Source organism: Protobothrops mucrosquamatus, unplaced genomic scaffold, assembly GCF_001527695.2.
Source record: "Protobothrops mucrosquamatus isolate PMUCROS unplaced genomic scaffold, P.Mucros_1.0 scaffold3059, whole genome shotgun sequence".
NCBI lineage: Eukaryota > Metazoa > Chordata > Lepidosauria > Squamata > Viperidae > Protobothrops > Protobothrops mucrosquamatus.
Genome location: NW_015389070.1, coordinates 5,509 through 20,134, shown reverse-complemented (window position 1 = coordinate 20,134; position 14,626 = coordinate 5,509). Strand labels below are relative to the sequence as shown.

At 43.0% G+C, this 14,626-nt stretch overlaps 1 protein-coding gene across 1 annotated transcript in view; it reads right to left on the bottom strand.

Annotated features, from left to right (window-relative positions):
- Positions 1 to 324, bottom strand: part of LOC107296978 (trans-acting T-cell-specific transcription factor GATA-3-like) — a gene marked incomplete at its 5' end in the record, with an annotated part of 12,647 nt that extends 12,323 nt beyond the window's left edge. The window contains one exon of the mRNA XM_015826333.1: positions 118 to 324. Within this exon, the coding sequence (XP_015681819.1) occupies positions 118 to 324 (207 nt within the window). The remainder of the gene's footprint in view (positions 1 to 117) is intronic.
- Between the last annotated feature and the right edge of the window lie 14,302 nt (positions 325 to 14,626).

Below are 14,626 nucleotides of genomic sequence, written 5' to 3'. Positions count from 1 at the left end.
GGAAGGAAGGAAGGAAGGAAGGAAGGAAGGAAGGAAGGAAAAAAAGAGAGAGAGATGGGGAGAGAGAGAGGAGAAAAAGAAGTTAGTGCATTTTTTTGAAGTTGGAGGTTCACTTACCAGTCTTCTTTTGGGCTTTATCAGCGGCCGATTTTGCCCATTCATTTTATGATACAATCCACAGGCGTTACAGAGGTAATGCCCTGTGCCATCTCGCCTCCATAGTGGGGTTGAGGTAGCTCCACAGTTTACACACTCCCTGCCTTCTGAAAACAAAAGGGGACACAAATCATTGAGGAGCAGCAGAGGAAGGAAGAGGGAAGCTGGCTGGGAAGTGGTTAGGACAGGGTTTATCCTGCACCACCAAGCTCAGCATTCATATCTCACCACCTCTGGTTAAAAAGCCAGAGGTGTTAAAATTGAATAAGATGTGATAAAATCCCAGGGATTGGCTTAATAAATTTCTGCAGGTAGTCTCTCGACTTACGACCACAACTGAGCCCAAAATTTCCAGTGCTAAGCAAGAAAGTTGTTAAGTGAGTTTTTTACAACCTTCCTTGCCGCAGTTGTTAAGCGAATCAACGCAGTTGTTAAGTGAGTCACACGGTCGTTAAGTGAATGCCCCCCATGGACTTTGATTGTCAAAAGGTCGCAAAAGGGAATCACGTGACCCCAGAGGACACCGCAACGGTCATAAATAGGAGTCAGTGGCCAAGCATGGGAATTTTGATCATGTGACATGAAACATGAAAAATGGTCGTCACTTTTTGCAATGCCGTTGTAACTTTGAACGGTCACTAAATGAAAGGCTGTACGTTGAGGACTACCTGTATACCGCTGGCATCTGGGGACAAAAAAAGTGCAAAAATAAAGCTAGATGGCTGTCTTCTCCCCAAACACACAATTAAAACCATAACTCAAAAATACACTGATAGGAAAACAAGAACTGGGTAGCCATTTGGATTCAAAGGGGGATCCCAGGAGATCACTAGTGCTGGAGACGTTTAGCGCTGCACACCACAGTGTGTTGAAACACATTTTCCCCTTTGCATTCAAATCAGGACACTGTGTAGAACACACAGAACAGAGTTGGAAGGGTCCTTGAAGGTCTTCTAGTCCAACCCATGTTCAAGCAGGAGGCCCTATACCAGGGGTCTTCAAACTTGGCCCTTTTATGACTTGTGGACTTCAACTCCCAGAATTCCTCAGCCAGCCTCCATTTTGTTTGTTAGATTTAAGACCGGGGTCTTCAAACTTGGCCCTTTAATGACTTGTGGACTTCAACTCCCAGAATTCCTCAGCCAGAGTGCCTGGCTGAGGAATTCTGGGAGTTGAAGTCCACAAGTCATAAAAGGGCCATATTTGAAGACTCCTGCCCTATACCATTCCAAACAAATGGCTGTCCAATATGTTCTTGTAAACCTCCGGCGATGGAGCATCCAGAACGTCTGGAAGTTAAGTTTTCCCATTGATTAAAAGTTTGAATCAGTGTCAGGAAATTTCTCCTTAATTCTAGGTTGGCTCTCTCCTTGACTGACAGAATAACAGAATCGGAAGGGACCTTGGAGGTCTGCTAGCCCAACCCCCTACTCAAGTAGGAGACCTTATACCACTATTCCAGACTAATGGCTGTCCAATCTCTTCTTAAAAACCTCCACCAATGTAGCGTCCACAACTTCTGGAGGCAAGTCATTCCACTGATTAATTGTTCTAACTGTCAGGAAATTTCTCCTCAGTTCTAGGTACGCCTCTCTCTTTCTTTGACAGGTGGAACATGTTTCTGAGTAAGCGGGCCTAGAAACTGTAACACTGTTGAGAAATGCTTGAATTGATTTCACTCAAACTACCCAGAAATTTGTCCCATTGAATTCAATGGCAGAGAGAAGGGGGTGCATAGAGCTGAACCCTCCATGGATTAGCATTCATTCATCAGGTTAATACCGTATATATCAATGGTCTTCAAACTTGGCAACTTTAAGACTTGTGGACTTCAACTCTCAGAATTCCTCAGCCAGCCCTGGCTGGCTGAGGAATTCTGGGAGTTGAAGTCCACAAGTCTTAAAGTATATATTTACCAGTGAATGAAGCACTGGCTCAGATTAAGATTGGATCATTCTCAGAATCAATAAATCCACCACCTTCAAAAGGAACTTGCATCAGCCACAACCAACTTAATTTTCAGTTCAATGGGTGTGTTTCACCCTTTCGTCCGTGCTTTGATTTTTGGACGAATGAGGTGTCATCTCTGTTTTACAATCTTCAAATAATTTAAACTTCTTCCAGTCTGTATCCCTGACACCTACAGCCTTAGCAGTAAAAACAATGAACAACAATTTATAACTATAAATTATGCAGCCAAACAAAGAGACCTTTTGCTTCATTGTGAAGGAACAGTATTTAATCAATTGAGAGATTCTTTGAATTAATTAATCCAGCCAATTAAATGCTGCAGCTCCATAAATGATTAAAACCTTTTATTTTGTGAAGAGAGCTTTAGGGTAATAAATCTAACGTACTCATCTCCTCTGAGCAACACAAGAATCCCTTAATAGAAAGGTTTATTGACGTCTTATTCATATTTTCCATTGAGCTGTTCAGATTAGAAATTTAAAAACATGTACAAATAAGAGCAAAAATCGGGCAATTTGGCACAACCAGTGAAAATGAATTAATCACATACACACAAATGGGCTGGGTCTAAAAGTTTAGTCAGCATAAATTTATACAAAGCAGCAAAAATCTAGATGATAACATACTGTGTGTGTGTGTGTGTGTGTGTGTGTGTGTGTATACGTGGCAAAAATTGATAAATTGATAAATTTTCACAAGCAGGTTGGCTCACTTCATAGAAACCTCTGTAAAAAAAATCATTAAAGCAGATGCAATTGCGTATGAAATTAACCTTGGTTTGTGATAACTTAGTCGCACACCTGTGATTTAATGTGCTGCATAAACTCGGTTTGTTGGTGTAACGTATGGGCCAGTGTACAGGTAGTGCTCGACTTACAAGAGTTTATTTAGTGACTGGTTACAACAGCACTGAAAAAAGTGACTTATGACCGTTTTCTGCACTTAACGACCCCGTGGTCACGTGATCAAAATTCAGATGCTTGGCAACTGACTCATATTTATGACGGTCGCAGCATCCCGGGGTCATGTGATCCCCTTTTGGGACCTTCTGACAAGCCATGGAGAAGGGAGATGCACTTTACAACCGTGTTAAAAACTGCAATGATTCACTTTACAACTGTGGTAAAATGGGACAAAACTCACTTAACAAATGTCTCACTTAGCAGCAGAACCTTTGAGGCTCAATTGTGCTCGTTAAGTCGAGGACTATCTGCACTGCAGGAATCCAAAAGTAAATTATTTCAGCAGACAAGTTCAACGTGTGGTTGAAGATAATGGGCCCTCAGTGTCTCTTGTTAATTTAGATAAATTTTAGATAAATTTTCAAAGGTTAACTACATTGTTTATAGGCATTTGATCCAGGTGCATGAAAACCCTCAATTCCTACCCACTGCTTTATTTTTTTCCATATATTTAGACAACTCTATATTGTACATCTGTTAATATTTCCTTTTTAAAATAAAAACACCAGCTGGGAAAAATCTATTTGGTCCAAATAAATAGCCATAGCCAGACAAATTTTACCTATTAAAATTAATCCATGCCAGAAACTTGTCTGCTCAGCCTTCTATGGTAATAATTCTCAGATGAAAAATATTTCCCATTTATAGAAGTAGACATTCCTGCTATTAATCCAGAATCAATATAGAGCAGGGGTCCCCAAGCTATGGGCTGTGGCCCACTACCGGGCCGTGGGCTACTGGCCACCGGGCCGCAGGACAGGCTGGCCAGTGCATGGACATGTGTGCACGCTTGCGGACACATTTATGCATGTGCGCTGGGCTAGCACCAGCAGCTAGCACATATGCACCTACGCAAATTGGGCCGCTAGCGCGCACATGGGTTGCACAGCCCATTTGCGCATGCGCACGGGGCTAGCAGCAATGGCTAGTGCCTGCACTCATGCACAAATAAGGCCGCTAGTGTGCACGCAAGTTCCAAAGCCCGTTTCCGCCTGCGTGCGGGGCTAGCGCCTGCGTGCATGCACAAACAAGACTGCTAGCGTGCACGCGGGTTGCACGGCCCATTTGCATATGCATGCAGGGCTAGCGGCGGTGGCTAGTGCCTGCACGCCTACACAAACAGGGTCGCTAGCCCCGTGTGGGTGCGCGTGGCCCCATTTCTGCGCACGTGCACAAATTTCCCAGCTGTTCCCTTTCCCTCTGGACCACCAGCATGAAAAGGTTGGTGACTTCTGCTCTAGAGGTCTTCTAGTCCAGGAGTCCCCAAACCCCGGTCCGTGGACCAGTACCGGGCCATGGCATGCCAGCAACTGGTCCGCACAAGCAAGCAAAGCCCCATCTGTGAGATGCAGGCAGCACACAAAACCACGCACCCTTCAGTCCGTGGAAAAACCTCTCTCCACGAAACCAGTCCCTGGTGCCCAAAAGGTTGGGGATCTCTGTTCTAGACCAACCTCCTGCTCAAGCAGGAAACCCTGTAGCTCTTCATCAAATCTGATTTATTTATTTTTTGAAGTTTAAAGATATCCAGTTCGTTCAGTCTAGCTCAGCTTCCAATCTGCCCACATTATTCTTTTTCCTTTCTGGAACCTGTTACAACTTTCCTGAGAACTTCTTAAATTAGGGTTTCCAGGGCAAGCACAACATTCAAGGTGCCTTCCGACCAAACCATAGAGTTGTGGAGCTCTATGATTGGGAAATGATATAGCCTTTGATGTTATTTTTTAGGAACTACCATCAACAATACAGGTAGTCCTCGACTTACGACGGTTTGTTTAGTGACCCTGCGAAGGCACAATGTCACCGAAAAAAGTGACATGACCGTATTTTTCACACTTACAACCGTTACAGCATCCTCAGGGTCATGTGATCAAAAATTCAGACACTTGGCAACCGACTCGTATTTATGACGGTTGCAGATTCCCGGGATCATGTGATTTACCTTCTGACAAGCGAAGTCATTCACTTAACAACCGTGTTAGTAACTTAACAACGGCAGCAATTCACTTAACAATTATGGGCAAGAAAGATCACAAAATGGGGCTCATCTAACAAATGTCTCACTTAGCTACAAAGTTTTGGGCTCAGTTGTAGCCGTAAGTCGAGGACTGCCTGCGATCAATTATACAGTAAATCCAGGCTCCATTTCATATGTACGTTACCAATCTAGCTATCTTTCAGATTATATCTGAACTCATATTTGAATCCTTCCTCCATCTGTATCTAAATATGACCTAAATATGTTCCGGCAACCACATTTTCTGCTTTCGTATCTTCCTCAACCTACAAACAAGAGTACACTAACCTTAAAAATACTACTGTCAAGGTACTTTTCCCCTCTTCGTTTGACACCGTTTGTGGGTAGCCTCAAAGTGTGTCAGATCTGCTAAAGGTTGCTATCTATTGGATGTCTGCAATGGCTGTCAACCAAGACAGGAAAAAGGATGGCAATGGGGACAGCAAACATTAGGCCAGGAAAATTTGCTACCAACTCAAAGAGGGTTGAAAAGCAATTGAATTTAACAACAGATCCTGGACCTGTTTTGTTTATTTTTCCCAGGTGAAAAATTTAGCATCCAGAATAACAAGAGTTGAAAGGGACCTTGGAGATCTTCTAGTCCAACCCCCTGCTCAGGCAGGAAACCCTATGCCATTTCAGACAAATGGTTGTCCAGTCTCTTCTTTAAAAGCCTCCAGTGATGGAGCACCCACAACTTCTGGAGGCAAGCCGTTCCACTGGTTAATTGTTCTCACTGTCAGGACATTTCTCCTTAGTTCTAGGTTGCGTCTCTCCTTGATTAGTTTCCATCCCTTGCTTCTTGTTCTTCCTTCAGGTGCTTTGGAGAATAGCTTGACCCGCTCTTCTCCGTGAAAGCCCCTCAACTATTGGAACATTGCTATCATGTCAACTCTAAGTCCTTCTTTTCATTAAACCAGGCATAATGCATTTCCTGCAACCGTTCTTCCTATGTTTCAACCTCCACTCCCCTAATCATCTTTGTTGCTCTTCTCTGCACTTTTTCTAGAGTCTCAACATCTATTTTTATATTGCTTCTGCAAATGTCTCCTTCCTTTTCTTGAGACCCCACTGGTACTTGTTCTCAAAGGAGGCAGCATCTTTTTGTCCCTTGATTTGGGGAGACTCCCAAATCCACTGCCCTTGAGCTGAGAGAAGGCTATAATTAACACCTCGGTGAATTAAACCATGGGACAATCGTAATAAGGCGGTCCGAACTTTTTAACACACTAAGCTTTTGCAGTGTTCCTGAAATGAGTTATGTGCATTTATATAATGTCATTATTTTCTCCTGTTCCTGTTGAAATTCAGATGAGAAATTCCTCCAGATAAAAAGGTATTCGTTCTCTCTCTCTCTCTCCCTCTCTCTGCCTCTCTCTTTCTCTCTTTCTCTTTCTCTCTCTCTCTCTTTCTCTCTCTTTCTCTTTCTCTTTCTCTCTTTCTCTCTTTCCGCCTCTCTTTTTGTCTCTTTCTCTCTCTTTTTCTCTTTCTCTCTTTCTCTTTCTCCGCCTCTCCTCTCTCTCTCTGCCTCTCTCTCTCTGCCTCTCTTTCTCCCTCTTTCTCTCTCTCTTTCTCTGTCTTTCTTTCTTTCTCTCTTTCTCTCTTTCTCTCTCTGCCTCTCTCGTCTCTCTCTCTCTCTCTGCCTCTCTCTTTCTCTCTCTCTTCTCTCTCTCTTTCTCTCTCTTTGCCTCTCTTTTTGTCTCTTTCTTTCTTTTCTCTCTCTCTCTCTCTCTCTCTCTCTACCTCTCTCTTTCTCTCTCTCTTTTTTTTTCTCTTTTCTTCCCACTCTCTTCTCATTCTCTAATATGTTTCCTTACAGCAAGGCCGATACAGAATGAATGCCGTGAGGATGGCATTGTGTTATTACTGCTATGGATGTGCTTCAAATGAATCTCGCCATTTTCCTACCTAGGTAGCTTTTGACAGAGCAACATCTTATTATGACACTGAGGCCATTTTTAGCTTAAAACGAAACAACCGTAAGAAGAACAGTTGTGACCACAGACCGAAGATCAGACACCATTTTTTTCCTACCACGAATACATATTCCAGTTAGAGGAATTATTTTAGAAGCAGCTTGTTATGCAAAACCATGAGGTTTGGGGGCTTGGGGGTGGCAATAAGTAACTACTGATTGTCCTCCAGTTACAGCAGTTCGTTTAGTGACCAAGGGCACTGAAAAAAGTATATATGTCCATTTTTCACACTTCCAACCGTTGCAGCATCCCCAGGGTCACGTGATCAAAATTCAGACGCTTGGCAACTGACTCATATTTATGACGGTCACCGTGTCCCGGGGACACAGGATCCCGTTTTGCGACATTCAGACAAGCAAATTCAATGGGGAAGCCAGATTCTCTTAATGACCATGTGACTAGCTTGCCCATTGCAGCAACTCAAACAAAGGTGGCAAAAAGGTGGTAAAATGGGGCAAAACTCGCCTAACAACTGTCTCGCTTAACAACCAAAATTTTGGGCTCAACTGTGGTTGTAAGTCAAGGACTATCTGAAATGTACCCAGTCTTTTATTTCAATCGACCCAGCCATCTCTGTTTCCCATGGATCAATCTACCTGCTATAAAGGCAGATTATTTACAGATTAAAAAGTGTATTTTTTTACGTATTTCCAGATTAAAAAATGTATTTTCACTTATTGATAGATTTAAAAGTGTCTCTTTCCTACAGAGCATTTCATCCTGAGGGAGGTCCCCCTCCCTCGTCCACGTCTGCTCAAAAGGCAACTTGGAAAAAAAAATAACCTAAAAACAACTAGAACAAACCAGAGTTTTATGCAAGGCCTTATCTTTCCTGCATGCTAATTAATATAAATAACTTGAACTTTGCAAACTTCAGCAGCAGATGTGAAAGGCAGGACCAATAAAACCTAAGCAGTTTTCACATGCAAGATTAAACAGCCCTTATTCGTGCCACATGTTGACGTTGCTAATAAATGCAGAAGAATGTATACATTGTAATGTCAGTTTTATATTTGCATTGCAGACCAATTGGGGTACAAAAATGCCTGCAGTCAATTTATGCCAATAGAAAGCATCTTCCAGGGGGTGGGAGGGGGGGTTGGTTTTTTTTTTAAAAAAAAAACACATTTAGGAAGAGACAAGGCAAAATGTTTTTTTGCAAATGCATATGCTAGTAATTGTTTTTTTGTTTCTTTGAAAAAAAGAAAACAACGCTAAACGGATGGCTAATCTAATCCTATGTCACATTAACTCAAAAATAACTTCATTGCATTCTGGGAAATGCTGGTTTTTGGGGGGATGTTTAATTCTTCATCCTTCATGGACAAACTTCTTATTCGATGGAAACCATCTGAAACAAGTGTCTGTGGAGATTCTCAGTCATCCACGTCGTGGTTGTCCCAAAGGTGTTTTTTTTCAGGAGGCAACTGAAGTTTCTTGTTTTTTCTTTGAAGACGTTTCGCTTCTCATCCAAGAAGTTTCTTCAGCTCTGACTAGATCAGGGATAGGCAACCTTGGCTCTTTTATGACTCGTGGACTTCAACTCCCAGAATTCCTGAGCCAGCCGTGCTGAGGGGAAAGGGAGAGGTTTCCAAGCTGAGCCATGCTGGCTCAGGAATTCTGGGCGTTGAAGTCCCCAGCTCATAAAGAGGTCATAGTTCCCCAGCCCTGCTTCTAGAGCAGGGGTAGGCAACCTTGGCCCTTTTATGACTCGTGGACTTCAACTCCCAGAATTCCAGAGCCAGCCATGCTGAGGGGAAAGGGAGAGGTTTCCAAGCTGAGCCATGCTGGCTCAGGAATTCTGGGAGTTGAAGTCCACAAGTCATAAAAGAGCCAAGGTTGCCTACCTCTGGCCTAGGCCTAGGCTGCTTTATGACTTGTGGACTTCAACTCCCAGAATTCCTGAGCCAGCATTGCTCAGCTTGGAAACTCTCCCTTTCCCTTCAGCGTGGCTGGCTCAGGAATTCTGGGAGTTGAAGTCTACAAGTCATAAAAGAGCCAAGGTTGCCTACCCCTGAACTAGATCCTTCCATTCCCCACCATCCAGTCAGAACTGAAGAAGCTTCTTGGATGAGAAGTGAAATGTCTTCAAAGAAAAAAAAAACAAGAAAGTCCAGTTGCCTCCTGAAAAAGCCCCTTTGGGACATCTGAAACCAGGCAAAGTCCCTACCAGAAGGGAACACTGGAAAATCACCAATCTTAAAACACAGCAACTAAAATAAGAATCTTTCCCCACAGTATATGCAATATTCTCCAACTGTATCCCCATGTAATTCCACATTAGCTAGGGGAGTGTTTTTCCACTTGGGTAATCTGAAGACGTGTGGACATCAACTGCCGGAATTCCCCTACCAGCATGCCTGGAGTTCAACTCCCAGAATTCCTCTTGGCCAGGGAATTCTGGGAGTTGAAGCCCACACAACTTCAAGCTGCCCAGGTGGAGAAACACCGAAGTCAAAAAAAAGAGAAAAAAAATTCCAGTTTCCACCTTCTAGCCTTTTTCTTATAGAAACACATCCCCACAACCGTCAGCTTTGACTTATTAGCCGTTTGATAGATCAAGATTCTGATCGCGTAAAACCGGACTGAGAAAACTAACAGGGGTGAACGACTTTTAATTTTGTTCTTTCATAATTGAGGATCGCGTTTAGTATAGGGCAGGGGTCCCCAACCACCAGGCCGCAGACCGGCAACAGTTCGCAGTGCTCCAGAAGCCGAGCCGCGCAAAAGAGCGAAGTCGCATCTGCGTGTGCGTGAAATGCAGGCAGCAAGCAAAACACACACAAACACACACACTGGTCCATGGAAAAACCTCTCCCCACAGAAACAGTGGTAAATATTATTAGTTCTGAATTGCACTGCACTGAGCTTCAATAGATGATCCCAACACATCTTCCATACCGTGGGTAATTTTACTGGCTTCTTGCATTGCCTGACAGTTTTATAAAATCCTTTTTTTAATCAACTGGAACTTTTCCATACATAGAACACATCTACATAGAATAACAGAGTTGGAAGGGGCCTTGGAGATCTTCTAGTCTAACCCTCTGCTCGGGCAGGAAACCCTATACCATTTCAGACAAATGGCTGCCCAGTCTTTTCTTAAAAACTTCCAGTGTTGGAGCATTCCCTGCTTCTGGAGGCAAGTCATTCCACTGGTTAATTGTTCTAACTGTCAGGAAATTTCTCCTTAGTTCTAGGTTGCTTCTCTCCTTGATGAGTTTCCACCCGTTGCTTCTTGTCCTGCCTTCTGGTGCTTTGGAGAATAGCTTGACCCCTTTATCTTTGTGGCAGCCCCTCAAATATTGGAACACTGCTATCAGGTCACCCCTAGTCTTTCATTTCATTAGACTAGACATACCCAATTCCTGCAACCATTCTTCATATAGTTTTAGCTTCCAGTCCATTAATCATCTTTGTTGCTCTTCTCTGCATTCTTGAGGTTACCCCTCTCATATTTCTTTCAGCTAATTTCTTTCTATTAACAAAACAAATCTGATTGATCCTGTAGAAATTCATCTGTTTTTCTTAAACTCAGTTAGAAGTTGATTGATTTATACTTTTTCTTAACTTATTAATATTTTATTAGGTCCTTAGTTTAGATTTAAGCAAGTTTTACAGTACTAAAATTATTAATATTTTATTTCTGTTTACTCTGACTTTAAAATTTTTACTTGTCTTAAAAATGGTAGCTATGGCCTTTTATTCCACCTATGCATCTATTTAATCTTTGTTTGTTGGTTCTTAATTTTCCTTGGATTTTATCATTTTGGTTATAAGGTTGTACTAATGACTGGTAAATAATTGCAAATTTGATATTTTCAAACAGAAAACAATGTCAGTTTTCTGAATTTTTTTTTCATTCATTGTTTGGGGAAGCAGGTAAAGTCTAAAGAAAAAGACGGTAATTGACAAGCTCCTTGTTTAAAACAAAAGATCCCAACTTATCCATTAGAAGTCAGATAGATAATCTATTAAGGAAAAGAGATTAACAATCTGAGTTTTTATTAATGACTTAGGAGAAAAGGTGGATAGAAAGTTTCAATAGGAGAGATTATCTGTAGAAATCTTACCCAGTTTGCAAATTACCCAAAACTGGGTAGGATTCTTAATGTTTGGCATAAATAAAAATCAAAATGATCTTGATAGATTAAAGAAATGGGCTGAAGAACTAGATCAAACTGAGACAAGTAGAGCATAAGATTCTTTAGTTAGGAAACAGAAACTAAATACACAGGACATAGGAATATGAAACATTAGTGTGATGTGTGGTTACAAAATGTAGTTTGGGATTACATCAATAAACCACATGTAGTCATTGTTCTATCTAGTTTATTCTTCTTGGCCAAGACACTAGCTCAGTTTCGGGCACCACAGAATAGGCTTCAAAAATATTGGGACTGCTTCAAATAATTTCATTGAGGATGATCAGAGGTAAGAAACTATGTCCTATGAAAAGAGGTCAAAGCACCTGGATTATTAGCCCTGAGAAGATAAAGGAGGAATACAGTAGAACAGAATAACAGAATGACAAGAGTTGGAAGGGACCTTGGAGGTCTTCTAGTCCAACCCTCCACTCAGGCGGGAAACCCTATACCAGGGGTAGGCAACCTTGGCTCTTTTATGACTCGTGGACTTCAACTCCCAGAATTCCTGAGCCAGCCATGCTGAGGGGAAAGGGAGAGGTTTCCATGCTGAGCCATGCTGGCTCAGGAATTCTGGGAGTTGAAGTCCACGACTCATAAAAGAACCAAGGTTGCCTACCCCGGGTCTAGGAGGCTCACCACTTAGAACAGAAGGACTTAGGATAGGGGTAGGCAACCTTGGCTCTTTTATGACTCATGGACCAACTCCCAGAATTCCTGAGCCAGCATGGCTCAGCATGGAAACCTCTCCCTTTCCCCTCAGCATGGCTGGCTCAGGAATTCTGGGAGTTGAAGTCCACAAGTCATAAAAGAGCCAAGGTTGCCTACCCCTGCCCTATACCATTTCAGACAAATGGCTGTCCAGTCTCTTCTTAAAAACCTCAGTGTTGGAGCACCCACAACTTCTGGAGGCAGGTGGTTCTGTAAGCAAGGTAGGAAAAAAAACCAGTAGAGCAGGACTGTTGAAATTCTTCCTGATTCCTTTACCGCCACGAGCCAAAACAGGCACCTTCGTTGGTTTTCTCAGTAGATGGGAACATGTGTCAAAGAAAAAGTGTACTGACAGCAAAATCAAAGGGCAGAACAAAAAAAATAATGTCATCCACAGATCATGGGCCAACTGAAAGCCATACGATGAGTCCTCAGCTTACAAATATTCATTTAGTGACCCAAGTTACAATGACAGTGAAAAAGCTGGCTGTTTTTCACCCTTATGACCATTGCAGCATCCCCAGGGTCACGTGATTAAAAATCCAGATGCTTGCAACTGGCTTACCTTTATGACGGTTGCAGAGTCCCCGGATCATGTGATTCCCCTTTTACAAGTCAATGGGGGACGCCATTGAACAACTGAACAACAGTGTTACTAACTTAACAACTGCAGTGATTCACTTAACAACTGTGGCAAGAAAGCCGGTAAAATGAGGCAAAACTCAGTCTCGCTTAGCAACAGAAATGTCGGGATCAATTGTGGTCGTAAGTCGAGGACTGTCTATATAGTGCTGCCTTCGACCTCAGCCAAAATTCTGCCAGGAAGGACTCAAACCAATTCTGTCCTCTTTCTCCACCTCGGCTGCTACATCCCTTCTCGACAACTTAAGAGAGAAGACTGATCTACAAGTAGTAGCTCTTTCCACTCCACAGGCAACTAAGAGGCAAGATAACTCTTTTACCTACATTGTAGTTTCACGTAAGCTCCTTGTATATTTCTCCACTTGGTGGAAAGAGGCAATTTCTTGCCTGCAGAAGTTGTGGGTGCTCCAACACCGGAAGTTTTTAATAAGAGACTGGACAACCGTTTGTCTGAAATGGTATAGTGTTTCCTGCCTGAGCGGGGGGGGGTCGGACTAGATGACCTCCAGGGTCCCTTCCAACTTTGCCATTCTGTTCTACTACATTCCTCCTTTATCTTCTCAGGGCTAATCAATCCAGGTGCTTTGATCTCTCTTCACAGGACATAGTTTCTTACCCTCTGATCATCTTCAGTGAAATTATTTCAACCGGTCCCAATTTTTTGGAAGCCTACTCTAAGTAGGGTGCCCAAAACTAGAGTTTAGCCCAGGGGGTCTTCAAACTTGGCCCTTTTATGACTTGTGGACTTCAACTCCCAGAATTCCTCAGCCACCGTGTCTGGCTGAGGAATTCTGGGAGTTGAAGTCCACAAGTCATAAAAGGGCCAAGTTTGGTCTAGCCCAAGAGGAGTAAACTAGAACAATGACTACGTGTGACTGATTGATGTAATCCAAAACTAAATGCAACTGGCCGTGCTACACTCCAGATACATAGACTGTAGAATCATAGGGTGGAAGGGACCTTAGAGGTCTTCTATCTAGTCCAACCTCCTGCTCAAGGCAGAAGACCTTATATCATCCTGGTCAAATAGTTGTCCAGTCTATTTTTGAAAACCTCCAGTGATGGAGCACTCACAACTCCATGAGGCAAGCTGTTCCATGGATTAATTGTTCTCACTGCCAGGAAATTTCTCCTTCGTTCTGGGTTGGTTCTCTCTTTAATGAGCTTCCACCCATTACTCATTAGGGGACTGGAGGCTAAAGCACATAAGGAACGGCTGCTGGAATTGGGTGTGTCTAGTTTAATGAAGAGAAGGACCAGGGGGGACAGGATAGCAGTGTTCCAATATCTCAGGGGCTGCCCCAAAGAAGAGGGAGTCAGGCTCTTCTCCAAAGCCCCTGAAGGCAGGACAAGAAGCAACAGATGGAAACTCATCAAGGAGAGAAGCAACCTAGAACTAAGGAGAAACTTCCTGAGAGTTAGAACAATTAACCAGTGGAACCACCTGCCTCCAGAAGCGGTGAATGCTCCAACACTGGAAGTTTTTAAGAAGAGACTGGACAGCCATTTGTCCGAAATGGTATAGGGTTTCCTGCCTGAGCAGGGGGTTGGACTAGATGACCTCCAAGGTCCCTTCCAACTTTACTATTATTATTATTATTACTCCTTGTCCTGTCCTCAGGTGCTTTAGACGCTAGAGAGTAGGTTGACCCACCCTTCTCTGTGAAAGCCCCCAAGTACTGGAAGACGGTTATCATATTCCCCCCCCCTTAATCCTTCTCTTCAATAGGCTACTTTGATAGGTGCTAGGAAGCGATGGCTCTATCAGAACAGCCCTTCCTGAAAATGAATGCAAAATTGTGTTCTTAGCGTATCCTTAGCCTGGGAATTTGTTTTCACTGTTGGCAGCAGAGCACACACCCAGTTCTGCTCCTATTTCCCCTGGGGCTTTGTTTTATTCAACAGCCTGAACTGGAAGGGTGAAAGAAGAGATTTTCCTTGTCACTATTATTCAACTACCGAGAGTTGGAAACGCTGCTCGATTTGTCAGACGTCCTTCAGGAGGAGGAGGAGGAGGAGGAGGAGGAGGAGGAGGAGGAGGAGAAG